The sequence below is a fragment of the Anomaloglossus baeobatrachus genome, chromosome 12, assembly GCF_048569485.1.
Source record: "Anomaloglossus baeobatrachus isolate aAnoBae1 chromosome 12, aAnoBae1.hap1, whole genome shotgun sequence".
Classification (NCBI taxonomy): domain Eukaryota; kingdom Metazoa; phylum Chordata; class Amphibia; order Anura; family Aromobatidae; genus Anomaloglossus; species Anomaloglossus baeobatrachus.
In genome coordinates, this window is record NC_134364.1 from 20,594,781 (window position 1) to 20,611,692 (window position 16,912).

General features: G+C 46.0%; 1 protein-coding gene across 7 annotated transcripts in view; it reads left to right on the forward strand.

Moving 5' to 3' along the window:
- The window catches only part of BEGAIN (brain enriched guanylate kinase associated), a 201,388-nt gene that overhangs the window by 120,484 nt on the left and 63,992 nt on the right, over nucleotides 1-16,912 (forward strand). For all 7 annotated transcript variants that reach the window (XM_075330976.1, XM_075330979.1, XM_075330975.1 and 4 more), the window contains one exon: nucleotides 4,389-4,455. In XM_075330976.1, the coding sequence (XP_075187091.1) occupies nucleotides 4,389-4,455 (67 nt within the window). The remainder of the gene's footprint in view (nucleotides 1-4,388; nucleotides 4,456-16,912) is intronic.

The window sequence follows — 16,912 nt, forward strand, 5'->3', positions numbered from 1 at the left end:
TCGGGGAGTTGCAGCGTGAACCTGCGGAAATACTTGCAGAAAAGTCCACATGTATGATCTCCCGTGGGCACATAGCCTAAAGGGTGCTTTACACGCTGCGACATCGCTAGCAATATCGTGCGCAATAGCACCCGCCCCCGTCGTTCGTGCGACATTTATTGATCGCTGCCGTAGCGAACATTATCGCTACGGCAGCGTCACACGCACTTACCTTTTCAGCGCCGTCACTGTGACCGCCGAACAATCCCTCCTTCAAGGGGGAGGTGCGTTCGGCGTCATAGCAACGTCACTGCGGCGTCACTAAGCGGCCGCCCAATAGAAGAGGAGGGGAGGAGATGAGCGGCCGGAACATGCCGCCCACCTCTTTCCTTCCTCATTACCGGTGGACGCAGGTAAGGAGATGTTAGTCGTTCCTGCGGCGGTGTCACACATAGCGATGTGTGCTGCCGCAGGAACGAGGAACAACCAGCGGCATGCACCACCAACGATATTATGAAAAGGAGCGACGTGTCAACGATCAACGATTTTTGACGTTTTTGCCATCGTTGATCGTCGCTCCTTGGTGTCCCATGCTACGATGTCGCTAATGGCGCCGGATGTGCGTCACTAACGACGTAACCCCGATGATATATATCAGTAGCGATGTCGCAGCGTGTAAAGCACCCTTTAGACTACATCAAAGTTCAGCTCAACTCTGATGTGGTCTTTGGTCATAAATTAACAAGGAGGAGTTCCGAAAAACTCCCTGTCAGATTCACAGTGTGCTCATTCTGGAACCAGCAATGTACTGGGAAACAAAAAGCAGATAAAGTCCAACTGGAGTCATTTTTTTATTTGTATACCAAAATATATGCGCATATGTAAGAACTAAAAATAATATTGCTAGAAGGTGTCTATACCCTTTAAGGATATGTTCATTTGCATAAGGGTGTGGTTTCTGTAATGAGGACAATGACAATAGGACCTCTTCATACATGCTTACTGGGGTAATATTCTCCTGGTCACACCACAGAGGGGTCATCCACAGTGATATCCTCCCCCCCCAGCCCGCCAGGGACAATGGCTGCTAATGGTGCACGTTATAATGTCTTCAGAGAAAATGCTGATGTGAGTGCCCAAGATGACCTGTAATGCCCAATTAAATAAATTACGTAAATCTTGTCCCCTCGGAGGTTCAGTTATTCACTTCTCTCATGTTCTACATAGACAGAGGTGAAGCCTGAGGATTCCCCATGATTTTATCCCCTACTCAGAGGCAGTAGTGAGGGGGAGGATTTACCTTTCGGCCTCGCTCATATTAGTGTTTGAATTGGATGAGTGCATTGCAAGAAAATCTCACGTTGCACTTGGACCAATGTTATTCAATGAGCTAGATCAAATCTGTGAGTTTTTCACATCACTGCATGATGTTATTGGCAGCGTATATCAAATCACACGCACCCATACAAATCTATGGGTGTGTGTGTGAGCCATCGGACTGCACTCATATTTCATCAGTCTGAAATACACAGAGACAGGCAATGGAGAATATGGAGAAATTATTATGACACAGGGCTCATGCTCGCAGCAGATGACACTGGGCTCATGCTCACAGCAGATAACACACTGCTCACACTCGCAGCAGATGACACTGGGCTCACACTCGCAGCAGATGACACTGGGCTCACGCTCACAGCAGGTGACACTAGGCTCACGCTTGTAGCAGATGACACTAGGCTCACACTCGCAGCAGATGACACTGGGCTCACACTCGCAGCAGATGACACTAGGCTCACACTCGCAGCAGGTGACACTAGGCTCACACTCGCAGCAGATGACACTGGGCTCACACTCGCAGCAGATGACACTGGGCTCACGCTCACAGCAGATGACACTGGGCTCACACTCGCAGCAGATGACACTGGGCTCACACTCGCAGCAGATGACACTGGGCTCACGCTCACAGCAGATGACACTGGGCTCACGCTCACAGCAGATGACACTAGGCTCATGCTCACAGCAGATGACACTGGGCTCACGCTCACAGCAGGTGACACTAGGCTCACACTCGCAGCAGATGACACTGGGCTCACGCTCACAGCAGATGACACTAGGCTCACGCTCACAGCAGGTGACATTAGGCTCACGCTCGTAGCAGATGACACTAGGCTCACGCTTGCAGCAAATGACACTAGGCTCACGCTTGTAGCAGATGACACTGGGCTCACGCTCGCAGCAGATGACACTAGGCTCACGCTCGCAGCAGGTGACACTCGGCTCACGCTCGCAGCAGATGACACTAGGCTCACGCTCGCAGCAGGTGACACTAGGCTCACGCTCGTAGCAGATGACACTGGGCTCACGCTCGCAGCAGATGACACTAGGCTCATGCTCGCAGCAGATAACACACTGCTCACACTTGCAGCAGATGACACTGGGCTCACGCTCGCAGCAGATGACGCTCGGCTCTTGCTCGCAGCAGATGACACTGGGCTCACGCTCGCAGCAGATGACACTAGGCTCATGCTCGCAGCAGATAACACACTGCTCACACTCGCAGCAGATGACACTGGGCTCACGCTCGCAGCAGATGACGCTCGGCTCTTGCTCGCAGCAGATGACACTAGGCTCATGCTTGCAGCAGATGACACTGGGCTCACGCTCGCAGCAGATGACACTAGGCTCATGCTCGCAGCAGATGACACACTGCTTACACTCGCAGCAGATGACACTGGGCTCACGCTTGCAGATGATGACACTCGGCTCACGCTCGCAGCAGATGACACTAGGCTCATGCTCGCAGCAGATGACACACTGCTTACACTCGCAGCAGATGACACTGGGCTCACGCTTGCAGATGATGACACTCGGCTAACGCTCGCAGCAGATGACACTGGGCTCACGCTTGCAGATGATGACACTCGGCTCACGCTCGCAGCAGATGACACTCGGCTAACGCTCGCAGCAGATGACACTCGGCTTACACTCGCAGCAGATGACACTGGGCTCACGCTTGCAGATGATGACACTCGGCTCACGCTCGCAGAAGATGACACTCGGCTCTTGCTCGCAGCAGATGACTCTCATCTCTTGCTCGCAGCAGATGACACTGGGCTCACGCTCGCAGCAGATGACACTCGGCTCACGCTCGCAGCAGATGACACTGGGCTCACGCTTGCAGATGATGACACTCGGCTAACGCTCGCAGCAGATGACACTGGGCTCACGCTTGCAGATGATGACACTCGGCTCACGCTCGCAGCAGATGACACTCGGCTAACGCTCGCAGCAGATGACACTCGGCTTACACTCGCAGCAGATGACACTGGGCTCACGCTTGCAGATGATGACACTCGGCTCACGCTCGCAGCAGATGACACTTGGCTCTTGCTCGCAGCAGATGACTCTCATCTCTTGCTCGCAGCAGATGACACTGGGCTCACGCTCGCAGCAGATGACACTCGGCTCACGCTCGCAGCAGATGACACTCGGCTCACGCTCGCAGCAGATGACACTCGGCTCACGCTCGCAGCAGATGACACTCGGCTCACGCTCGTAGCAGATGACAGTCGCTCGTAGCAGATGACACTCGGCTCACGCTCGCAGCAGATGACACTGGGCTCACACTCGCAGCAGATGACACTGGGCTCACGCTCGTAGCAGATGACAGTCGCTCGTAGCAGATGACTCTCGGCTCGCAGCAGAGTTTGAGCCAAGTGTCATTAGCTCTCGCATCGGATGCTGTACACTCGTCTTACCCTGGCCTCAAGCAAACAGTGTGTAGGGAAATTGCTGTACATGCGATTGCCTTTTATACCGAACATGGCCCTCGTTTACTGTCTGGCTGCCTCCTCTATACATACACATTACATAGACTCCATATTAGTTATTTTTGATGAATTGTAGAGCTGAATTAAAACAGCCCCCCACCCCCACAACACGTCTGTCAGTGAGACTCATCCGAGGCGAGGCCCTAATGACTCCCGTCTGCCAGAATTTTTTTGCCGCCTGACAAAAAACAGCTCTGATTCATTGTTTCTGCAATATTAAGAATAATTAGCGGACACAGTAAGTCATTAAAGAGGCGGCGGGAGGTATCACTGCCATCACTCTGCCGCGATTCACAAATGCATGATAAATATTCATAACCTGCAGGCGCTGGCTATTAAAGGGGCAGTACAGCTTCAGCCAATCAGGCTTATTCATTGTGTATTATAAAGTTACAGTTTCTATGAATATTTGCTGTGAATGAATGCCTCCTCTTTTTTTTTGTTTTTAATCTCTGCTTTCTGTCATCTGTAGGGCTCAACATTTTAGGTAGGTTTTATTTACAAACTAAAATAATGTTCTGAGGCTTTAAGTAAAATACAGACCTGTTGAATATTTTTTTTTGTATTTTGTTTTTCCAGAATCCAAACCAATTACTTGTCATTGCAAAGAATAAACCAAGAACTTGAGGAGAAGCTGCACCGAATGGTGAGTGTTAGACGCTTCTATCTCAGCCGTCTACAAACCATTTATCAATGTGTGGGTATAAGCTGCCTGTATAAATACAGCTACTTTACTGCCATCGCTATGGTATTTGATCTGGCTTCTTTTTTATAACTGTTTTATTATTCATTTAAGGGGGAGCCCCTATGTGGAAGAATATAACTGCTATAATACTGCCCCCTATGTACAAGAATATAACTACTATAATACTGCCCCTATGTACAAGAATATAACTACTATAATACTGCCCCTCTGTACAAGAATATAACTACTATAACACTGCCCCTATGTACAAGAATATAACTACTATAATACTGCTCCCTATGTACAAGAATATAACTGCTATAATACTGCCCCCTATGTACAAGAATATAACTACTATAATACTGCCCCTATGTACAAGAATATAACTACTATAATACTGCCCCCCTATGTACAAGAATATAACTACTATAATACTGCCCCTATGTACAAGAATATAACTACTATAATACTGCTCCTATGTACAAGAATATAACTACTATAATACTGCCCCCATGTACAAGAATATAACTAATATAATACTGCCCCCATGTACAAGAATATAACTAATATAATACTGCCCCCATGTACAAGAATATAACTACTATAATACTGCTCCTATGTACAAGAATAGAACTACTATAATACTGCCCCCATGTACAAGAATATAACTAATATAATACTGCCCCCATGTACAAGAATATAACTACTATAATACTGCTCCTATGTACAAGAATATAACTACTATAATACTGCCCCTATGTACAAGAATATAACTAATATAATACTGCCCCCATGTACAAGAATATAACTACTATAATACTGCTCCTATGTACAAGAATATAACTACTATAATACTGCCCCCATGTACAAGAATATAACTAATATAATACTGCCCCCATGTACAAGAATATAACTAATATAATACTGCCCCCATGTACAAGAATATAACTACTATAATACTGCCCCCATGTACAAGAATATAACTACTATAATACTGCCCCCATGTACAAGAATATAACTACTATAATACTGCTCCTATGTACAAGAATATAACTACTATAATACTGCCCCTATGTACAAGAATATAACTACTATAATACTGCCTCCTATGTACAAGAATATAACTACTATAATACTGTCCCTATATACAAGAATATAACTACTATAATACTGCCCCTATGTACAAGAATATAACTACTATAATACTGCCCCCTATATACAAGAATATAACTACTATAATACTGCTCCTATGTACAAGAATATAACTACTATAATACTGCCCCCATGTACAAGAATATAACTAATATAATACTGCCCCCATGTACAAGAATATAACTACTATAATACTGCCCCTATGTACAAGAATATAACTACTATAATACTGCCCCTATGTACAAGAATATAACTGCTATAATACTGCTCCTATGTACAAGAATATAACTACTATAATACTGCCCCCTATGTACAAGAATATAACTACTATAATACTGCCTCTATGTACAAGAATATAACTACTATAATACTGCCCCCTATTTTCAAGAATATAACTGCTATACTGCCCCATATAAAGCTCCTTGTAAGTGACAGATATAGAGCAGTATTATAAAGTGTACTAGATGCAGCAGGATTGTTCCCCATCATTTCCTAATGACTGTACATACAGCATCCTCTTTGAAGACTCTAGAAATCCTACTTCTCATTGTAGATAGGATAATTACTTCACAATCCCCTCACATTTCTTCCTCTTTGATACTTTCATTACCTAAAGCCAACTTCCCAGCTTTACTCAAAGTGTAGAAATACGAGATCTTTCCAGGCTAAGAATCTGGACAGAGAATCCTGTCAGCATGATGTGTTTTCAGAAAAAGTCAAGGATCATGAAAGCTCAGAGGGATCAATCTATATCTGCCTCCAAGAGCCAAGACATTCAGCTTTCATTCATCCTTGTCTCACAAATTGCGCCTTCCTGCAACTTTTTTTCCACATAAAATGAAAAGTCTGAAATCCTCGACTGGTGATAGCGGCTCAATATTGTGTCTTGTTCGGCTTCATCAGGATATTTGAGTCTTCAACCAATTTATTAAAGGCGGTGTGTGGTATGGGAACGTTACACTATGAGATGCCGTATTGTCTCATTCCCTGCAGCGCCGATACGTTGTAGCAATTCAATACCACTCAAGGTGTAGTGGAGTCTCACCGGGGCACGGCAGGGGGCTGCTGTCTGCTTTACAGCACATCTTACAAGACGTACATAATACTCGCTCACAAAGTGTTAATCAGCAAAAGATAATTATAGTCAACAATTCATGAAACATCTTATGATTTATCTAATGGATTAGAGTGACTGCGGCTGACAGCGGGTACAACTCTACATTATAGGTGGTGTGCCTTGCTCCACATAAAAGGAGATAGCGACAGAGATCTGAAAATGGATGGACAGACAGCTAAAAAGATGAGTTGGATAGATGGACAGATAGATGAGATGACTAGATATAGCTAGATAATCCGGCCATATACATTAGATGGCTAATAGCTGATGATGCTTTGGCCGATCGTTGTAGATGGATGGATATTACATTTATATACAATATCTGAACACATTTTGTAGCTATGTTTTATCTTGGGTTTTTCTTTGCTCTGTTCGGCTACTTTCACACATCAGTTTTTTTCCATCAGGTACAATCCGGAAAAAAACGGGTAAAACGGATCCGGTACCGCATCCGTTTTATCCCCATAGATTTGCATTGTTACCGGATTGTACCTGATGGCTTTGCGTTGCATCCGTTTTTTTCCGGATGCGGCAAAATTAATTAAAGCGGCGGCCGGAGGCAACGTGTCTGGCAACGTTTTTTTGTCCGGCAAAAAAACCGCATCGCACCGGATCCGGCGCAATACGGCGTGTTTTACAATGAAAGCCTATGGACGCCGGATCCGGCGCAATGCGGTAAAAAATGAATGCGGCTGCCGGATCCGTTTTTGTAAACTGCGCATGCACCAAATTAATTAAAAAAACTGATCCATCAAAAAAACGGACACAACGGATGCAAAAACGGATGCAAAACGGATCCAACGGATCCGTTTTTTTACGCATCCGGCATAACGGATCCGTTAAAAACTGGATCCGGTGGATACGGTTTTACATTTTTTTTTCTGATCCTTTGGATCAGGAAAAAAAAGGATTGTGCCTGAATGCAGAAAACTGATGTGTGAAAGTAGCCTTCCTGTTTTTTTCCTGAGTTTTGTAGGCTTTTGTGGAGACACATTACCCTGCGGCAGTGATTCCTGGTGACGGGTACAATGTGTTATAACCGGTGACAGCGCTTGATTACGCCGTGTGAATTGTGTTTGTGAAGAATTCTATACGGGCAATTTAGAAATCAGCTTTCTTATAGATGTCAGTTCTGTGCTTTCTCCGGGGTGGCTTTGTGCTGGAGTTTACATATCAAACACTGGAAACAAGCACTTCTGCAGTGGGAATGACGAGAAAAGTGTGGCGTTCTGGCTGGCGGTGACCCGCTGGTTCTGGCACTATATAAAGGACTTGGGTCGATGAATGCCAGTAACACTGGATTCGATAATTGAGCTGCAATATACAATGTCACAGTACAGGCCATGGACGAAGTGACAGCAGATGCGACATCAGGAAATGGTGGAGGGGTTTCCCAATGCTGTCACTTCAACCGAGCCCGGCATGTTTATTGGAGTCGAGAGGAACAGCTGGTGGATACGCAGGCTTCAGCAATGGTGTTCGGCCACCTGAAAGGGGTTGTCCAGGATTCGAAAAAAAAAATGGCTTCTTTCTTTCAAAACAGCGCCACTCCTGTCTACAGGCTGTGTCTGGTATTGTAGCTTGGCCCTTGGTCATCGAGTCATCAAATCATTGTGAAAGTTGGAAACAAACGAGGCTCCAGTGCCCTGGGTGGCAAAGTTTGGTTCCATATTGGGGGCCCAGTTTGATCCTTGCTATTTAGGTCCCTGTAACCTGTAGATTCCTGTGTTACTGATTGTGTGCAGACATAGTAATAATAATCTTTATTTCTATAGCGCCAACATATTCCACAGCGCTTTACAATTCAGGAGGATCATATACAAACAAGTAACAGTTATAGAAATACAATATTTAGAGGAGAAAAGAAGAAAAAAACACAACCCTGCTCGTGAGAGCTTACAATCTACAATGAGATGGGGGGGAAAGGTACAAGTGCTTATTTACAATGACAATCCAGCCATCTCACGGAAATGGGGGATAGATAATGGTTTCCTGGACCAGTGGGCCAGAGCCTGGAGATGCCTCTGGGTGCCATGGAGTTTGATGTGGAGTTATGTTGTGAGAAGTTGTAGAGGGACTATGTGAATCGAATCTGATTAGGGAGTGTGATAGGCCGCCCTAAAAAGATGCGTCTTTAGGGTGCGTCTGAAGCTGAGTAAGTTGGGATTTGTCCTAACTTCTTGGGGTAGAGCGTTCCAGAGGGTTGGTGCAGCTCGGAAGAAGTCTTGGATCCGGGAGTGGGAGGTTCGAATTAGTGTGGATGTTAGTCGAAAGTCGCTTGCAGAGCGTAGAGAACGGGTGGGGTGATATACAGAGAGGAGGGTGGAGATGTAGGGGGGTGCCGCACTGTGGAGAGCTTTGTGGGTGAGAACAAGCAGTTTGAATTGGATCCTGTGATATATGGGCAGCCAGTGCAATGACTGGCACAGAGCAGAGGCATCCGAGTAGCGATTAGCCAGATGGGTGACCCTGGCTGCTGCATTAAGGATCCTCTGCAGGTCACTGAACAAGACATGAGAGTATGGGGAGATAAATGCAGGTCCGGGTGTGACTAGAGCATCAAGCTGGACACAGACAGCCAGCATCATTATCATCATCAGCAGCCTGTAGCCCAAGTGTCAGTGTCATTATCCTGTAGCCCAACTGTGGGTGTCATTATGTTCTGACCCAAAGCAAGAAAAGTTAACTCCAGTATACTGGAAACCATATAAATTCTTCATGGAAGCTGTAGTGGTGTTTTCTGTGGAGTGGTTCCGTAGTTAGTGTTGTTGCTTTTCAGTGTTCAGGCCTTAAAGGGAACCTGTCAGCAGTTTTGGGGCCTATAAGCTGCGGCCACCACCAGTGGGCTCTTATATACAGCATTCTAACATGCTGTATATGAGACCCCAGGCCGCTGTGTATAATGTAAAAATGACTTTATAATACCGGTCGCTGCGGTGGAGTTGAGTCAGAGACGCGTCTCTGTTCTTCGGTGCCGGCGCCTCCTCTTTCGGCCATCTTTGTCCTCTTTCTGAAGTCGGGGTAGCTGGTGGTGGTCGCAGCTTATAGGCCCCAAAACTGGTGACAGGTTCCCTTTCAGTTCAAACTCCACCAAGGGTAAAATTTGTTCCCAAAGTGTCAATGTTTCTTTATCCTGTATCCCATGTCTTAGGATTATTATGGGATGGGGGAACTTTCTTTTTTTTTTCTTCACAATTTTCTTTACTTTCCACTGTGGTGTGATATGTATTTACTGTATTTAACTCCCGACCATTTAAGACATGGAGACAGATATATATATTGTGTCATTCACACAGTTAGTGTGCCCTTAACGAAGTCCCTTAGTGTTTTCACCCACTAAAATATCCCTTTCATGGCCCCAATAGAGTATTATTGCTCTCATGACCTACATAGTGTATGATGCCCCTTCCATGGCCCCTCCATAAGTGTATGATGCCCCTTCCATGGCCCTTCCATAAGTGTATGATGCCCCTTTCATGTCCCCCTTAGAGTATGATGGCCTCCCATACAGTATTATGCCTCTTCCATCGCACCCATAGAGTATGATGCCATAAAAAATGCCCCAACACAGAATGATGCTCTCCTCAGCATCCTACACAGCATCATGGTCCTCTCTGAGCCCAAAAAAAATGTATATTCGCCGAATCCAGGCTTTTTGTCCCTGTATGCAGTTGCCATCTCTTCTTCTATCCTGCCCCACAGAAAACCATAGCAGTGTGATTCAGTGACTTCATCACACTGACCAATGACCCCTGTGTAGTACCAACTGGCCGCCTGTAGCCTGTGTCCTGCTAGAGTAGATGACAGTGCCTTACTGCTCCGTCACAGCTGTTCACAGTATTGGCATCTTGAGGGCACTAGTATGTTTAAGAGTTTCACAATCAATGCAGCCCACAGCCGGATCGGCCCATCTAGCATGTGCAGGTGGCCAGTCCGGCCGTTGATCATCAGTATCTGGAGAAGGGAGCACACCACCTTCCTGCAGTGAACCATGGTGGAGGTTTGTTCTTTTCCTGCACAGTGTCTTAGTGGTTAGCACAGTTGTGAATGGCTGAGATAGTGATGTCTTTGTAGCTTGTGTGCAGCATAGTGGCTAGCACTGGTGCTTTGCAACACTAATGGCGTGGGTTCAATTCCCACCAAGGGCTATATCTGCGAGTGACTTTTGTGGCCGTGTGGGTTTTCTTCTACATTCTGAAAATAGTCCTATAGGGGATGCGACTACTGATGGGCACAGCAATCATAATGCATATTTATTATGCTCCTTCACAGACATTACTGCCCCCAGTAGGACTCACATCTTATCAGTACGTCTTTAGGAGAGGTGCTGCGTCTGTGACATTCATAGTCTATGAAACTGTCTGAGAAAACAGATCATTGCACTCTACTTTTTCCAGTCAATCCTGTAGACACTGAATGCAGTGGAGGATAAGCATGGATACCTATCTCCGTTACATTCAAGACTGGGATGGATCCCGAACACTTGTACATCGTGCTCGAGCAGCTCATGGAGATTATTATGTGATGTTTTCATGAAAATGTCAGTCTCTTGTCTGCGAATACTGAGACTTAAAGGGACTGTTCACAGTGGGTACAGGCGCTCGTGCATCATGACGGGGCAAATAATTTAAATACACAGGGGCGGAACCAGGCCCGGGGGTGCAGAGGGCTCGCCGGCCCAAGCCCATGCTTCAGCTGGATGTGTGTCCGAGACTGTACATCCAGCTGAAATGCATCGTGGTGCAGAGACCCGTCGGGTATTGCTGCCAGCCAAACAGCAGCCGTCAGCTTTTATCTGTCTCCCAATGACTGAGAGTGGCGCATGGCAATAGCACTGACACTGATGAACGCTGCTGGTCACTCTACGCTGGCTACACAGGAGGACACTGTGTGACATGGGAGTCAGGCACGGTGAGTACAATGTTGTTGTTTTTTGCATTAGCCAGAACGGAGACATATTTACCAGGATGGGGACATATATACCAGGAGGGGGACAGTATATACCAGGAGGGGGACATATACAGCAGGGTGGTGACATTTTTACCAGGATACGGTTATATATATATATATATATATATATATATATATATATGTATACCAGGATGTGGGCTAGAATGGGGAACATATATAATAGGATGGGGGACATACGAGGATGGGTGGCATATTTACGAGAAAGGAGCCCAGGATAGGGGACATTAGAACAGGGTGGAGGACATAACTACATAATGGGGGGCAACTCGTGTGTCTTTATAGGATTTAGAATTCCTAATGTATACATACACATACATACAGCATATCTAACCAACATAAGGGGTGGGGACCCAAATTCAAGTATTGCACAAGGGCCCTCGAGCTCTAGTTACGCCAATGTAACTTCACCTTCCCACCTGGGGTTGGTTTCCATTTGCTGCCTCCCTTCTCTGACTCTATGAAGTCAGAGGTGTCAATCAAAGAAGAGGTGAGGGTGGAGATAGATGGAAGTAAGCAGGTGTTATGTGTTTAAATGGTCAGGCCCGCCATGATGCACAAGCGCTGGTACTACCGTAGGTGTAAACAATCATTTTGTGCTGATAAACTCACTTTAATAATTATTTTTCCCATCTTCATAGATAAGCATACATTCCTGATGGGGGTTTAGATGGGTGTTAGGCCCCATGCACACACTGCAGTTTTTGATTCTTTTTGTGGTGACTTTTTTGTCACCACAAACTGCATGCTTATCCTTCCCCAGCAAAGTCTATGAGATTTCAGATTTGCTGTGCACACATTGCTTTTTTTTTGCTGTATTATTGTGGTGAACGCAAAAATGCAGCATGTCGATTCTTTTATCTTAACCCATTGGTGATAAAAAAAACCCCATGCATCAATAACACATGGTAAAAAATGCACCAAAACGCATGCGTTTTTTGGCCACAAGATGCATTTTATTTTTTTGGCCACATGGCGTAGTTTTGTGGTTACCACCAAAATGCAGCGTAGAGATGTAGCCTTTCAGGGCAGCTCATGGTAGCCCTGTGGTTTTCCATTGTTGGGGCCATTGGTTCAACTCTGTAGAGATAAAAATATAGCGCATATGAGAAGCACCCGTGGAGTGATTTCTGTATATTTATTTTATAGAATTGCTCACCTGGTTAGGTTGTGCGCCCTCGCACAACCCCGGTGTTAGATGTATAATTCCTCTGGGGGATGAGGGACTGTCTCAGCTGGCGTTATCCGTTGTTTTGCTGGGTGGATCCAGGTTTGTTGCCGCTGCTGGCTTCAGATTGACCGACTTTTTGAATCCTGGAGCTCTGTGCGGACCTGTGTCCTCCCGCTGTTAGTTCAAATGATCTGATGGATTCTATTACTCACAGCAGCTCTACCCGGATTCCCTTACGGGAGTAGGCATATAGAAAAAAGATTCCGGTCTTTGTGAGCGCTAGTAATAGATCTTTGGTCTTTGATCTTTTAAGAAATTTGGCTTTATTATTAATAACAGAAAGCTCTTGTATTAACACAACGCGTTTCAGCAAGATACTTACACCTGAGGATGGCAAGTGTATCTTGCTGAAACGCGTTGTGTTAACACAAGAGCTTTATGTTATTAATAATAAAGCCAAATTTCTTAAAAGATCAAAGACCAAAGATCTATTACTAGCGCTCACAAAGACCGGAATCTTTTTTCTATATTGGTTCAACTCTGACACATCTTAGAAAATGAAATCAGTGACTGCAAAGGGAACTGCCTCTTGCTTTTCATGACCTGTCCATGGGTATTGGTAGACATATTGATGACCTAGCCATCAAGTAACTTGAGTAGCACGGTAGCTAAGTGGTTAGTTCTGTTGCTTTCAAGCACTCGGGTCCTAAGTTCAAATCTGGAACGAGATTAAAGCGATTCCTCCTCTCAGGTCTGCTTTACAAATTGCAATCAGAAACTGCCATGTAGCCTCCTCTTCCCTTTCATGTCCCGACCATAGTGAGAATCATATTAATGACCTGGCCAGTAGTTATCTCTCATGCAGCATGGTGGCTCAGTGGTTATTTCTGTTGGCTTGCAGGCCTGGGGGTCTTTAGTTCAACTCTGAATAAGGTTCATGCGATTACACCTATCAGACACAGCTTTATCTGCACAAGGAGACAGCTTCTCTTTTTTTTGTGACCTTCCCATTGGTGCTGGGAGTCATATTGATGACTTACCCAGAGGTAACTACTAGGGCAGCAGGATGGGACTGTGGTTAGTACTGTTGCTGTGCAATGCTGGGGTCCTAGGTTCAAATCTGGGCTATGAAATTCCACCTCTCAGGTGTAGTTTAGAATTTGCAGTAAGTGACTGCAAATGGAATCCAGTTCTTGACGTTTTCATGACCTTTCTTTAGGTGCTGGTGTGGCGCCCTGGACAAGCCAGGGGCCACAGATAACAACACACACACACCCCCACCCCCAGCAGCTTCACAGCAGACATCCCCAGTGAAACTTGATTCCTTTCCTCGGGCTCAGACTGACACACCAGGTGGGCGGAGTCAGGAGATGGAGACGCCCACCCAGGAGTTAGCTGGCCTGAGGCAGGAAACAAGCACAGACAAGTCTAGGAGAGGAAGAGAGAGGAGGTCTGCAGAGAGGCAGACGCAGACTGGGGCCTAGGAATGGAGCCTAGGGCCCTCGTGCAGCAGAGAGTCAGGCAGACGGTAGTGGCCGTCTGCAGGGAGCCGGGGCTGGGCGGTGGCCCACCGGTACCGAACCTGGAAGCCGGAGCGCAGGAGGAGCGTGCACGGAGGTGGAAGAAAGGACTTACACCACCAAACTGGGTCAGTGGAGAAACAACAACCGCAGCCGTCTGTGGGCACCCGTCCATCCAGCCGAGTGTTTTACCAAGGACTGTGTCGTGATTACTGGCTGAGTGAGTACCCCGTGCCGTGCGGCACAGCGCTGCCCCTGCGACCCTGCACCTCACCAGGCCCTGTAACCCGCCTGCTACCCATCCACCTACCTCACCGGGCCCCGGGACAACCAACCCCCTACCCACGGAGGGGAGAACTAACATCTAGCTGCTCCATACCATCACTCCCGGGATCCCCGTCCAGAGCAGCGGTGGTGTTCCAATCTCACCACAACCGTGGGTGGCGTCACGGACAATCTCCCCCTTTTACTGTGGAGCCTGGGATCACAGACCGGGTCACGCCACCGTGATACCCAGAGAAGTGACCCCGTGGCCCGGATCTGAGTACCCCCCTGGTCTCCGGGCGGCACACTGGAAGTCCAATTAATGATCTGGCCAGAAACTAGCTCATGGGCAGCATGGTGGGTCAGTGGTTAGTGCCATTCCCTTGTAGTGCTTGGGTCCTTAGTTCAAATCTGATTGAGGTCAATAAGAGTCTACACTTTAGAAATTACAATCTGTAACTGTTTTAGTTTTTCATGACTTTCCCATTGATACTGAGATCCTATTGATGACTTAGCCAGAGGAGTTTAACTATGAAGCAGCAGAGTAGCTCAGTGGTCAGCACTGGTGCTTTGCAGCAGGAGAGTCCTGGGTTCTAGGCTCACCATGTAAGGGACTGACTGTTGCATGAGCTGTCTGGATGTTGTGTGGGCAGACTGACTGTGAGCTGGCTGTTGCTGTGTGTAGTGACCTTCCCAGTTTATTGGGGGCAGTGTCTGTCCTTGTTGGGGTAAAAGGCTTGATGCAAACAGGTTAATAAATATATATATATATATATATAAAATATATATATATAATATATATATATATTCAGCTCAGTTGTGCAGGATGGCATCTGAGTGAAAATGGGTTTTTGGACTTGGGTTATTATTGTCTAAATAAAACATAAGTCCAAAAACCCATTTTCACTCAGATGCCTCCTGCACAACTGAGCTGAATATATATTTATAGCAATTTAATTGCTTAATGATCAGATCAACACTTTCATCCAACAAGGACAAACACTACTCAGGATACTTGCCCAAGAAACCAGAGAGACAAGCAGCCCCTAGTAGCAGCCTCCTGGACGCTCCACAAAGCCTTGATACAGGTAACACCATCACCCTACCTGTATGTCTTTGGGGCAATGGTGGAGAGGAAACCACCCAGACACAGGGAGAACATACAAACTCCTTGCAGATGTTGTCATTGGTGGGACTGGAACCCAGAACACAAACGCTGCAAAGCACCAGCGCTAACCACTGAGCTACTGTGCCACCCTCAGGAGCAGATGTTCATTTCTCCTAGATAATGAATATTGCAGAATATAGAACAAGAGATCAAATCCTCCCAAATTCAAAAGAACTTTCCATGCTATTTTAGAACCCAGGACCTCAGTGTTGGAAGCTACCAGCTGTAACCACTGAGCTACTGTGCCACCCTGGAGAGATGGTGTTTGTTTCTTCTATATAATGAATATTGCAGGATCTAGAACAAGAAATCAAATCCTCCCAAGTTCAAAAAAACTTTACAGTCAGGATTACAACCCAGGACCCCAGTGCTGCAACCCTTCACCACTAACCACTGAGCCGTCCTGAACGGAGGATGTTCGTTTCTTCTATATAATGTCAGTGACAGAACCTTTTATGCTTTTAGTTGTTCTCGCTGGTGGGATTTGAACCCAGGACCTCAGTACTGCAAAATTTCACCGCTGACGACCGCTAACCACTGACCGCTGACCCACCATCCATCCTAGACAGGAAGTGTTTGTTTTTTCTATGTAATGAATATTGCAGGATCTACAACAAGAGAACAAATCATCCCAAGTTCACAAAGTAGATCAACAGAACTTTCCTTGGACAATTAGAACTCAGGGCCGCAAAATATTTGAATCTATAAATAATCAATGAGATGCCCAGGGGATTTTTTATGTTTCTTCTAGATAGTTTAAAAAAAAAAAAAAAAAAAAAGAAGCAAGTGCTGTTAGCCGATGTCTTCAGTGAGATCTGAACCCAGGTTCTCAGTGCTGCGAAATGCAAGTTGCTAAGTACTGAGCCGCCATGCTGCACGACATCTGCTCAGTCTATACAATGCAGTATCTGGAATAAGAAGTCAAAGCATCCACAGTTGAATTCTTTTTTTTTTTTTTTTTTTAAACTTTATGTTCTTGTAGTTGTTTATTTTTGCGGGACCTGAGATACTGAGCTGCTCTTGGTAGAAAATTGTTGGCAGATGCCATCCAGGGTGGG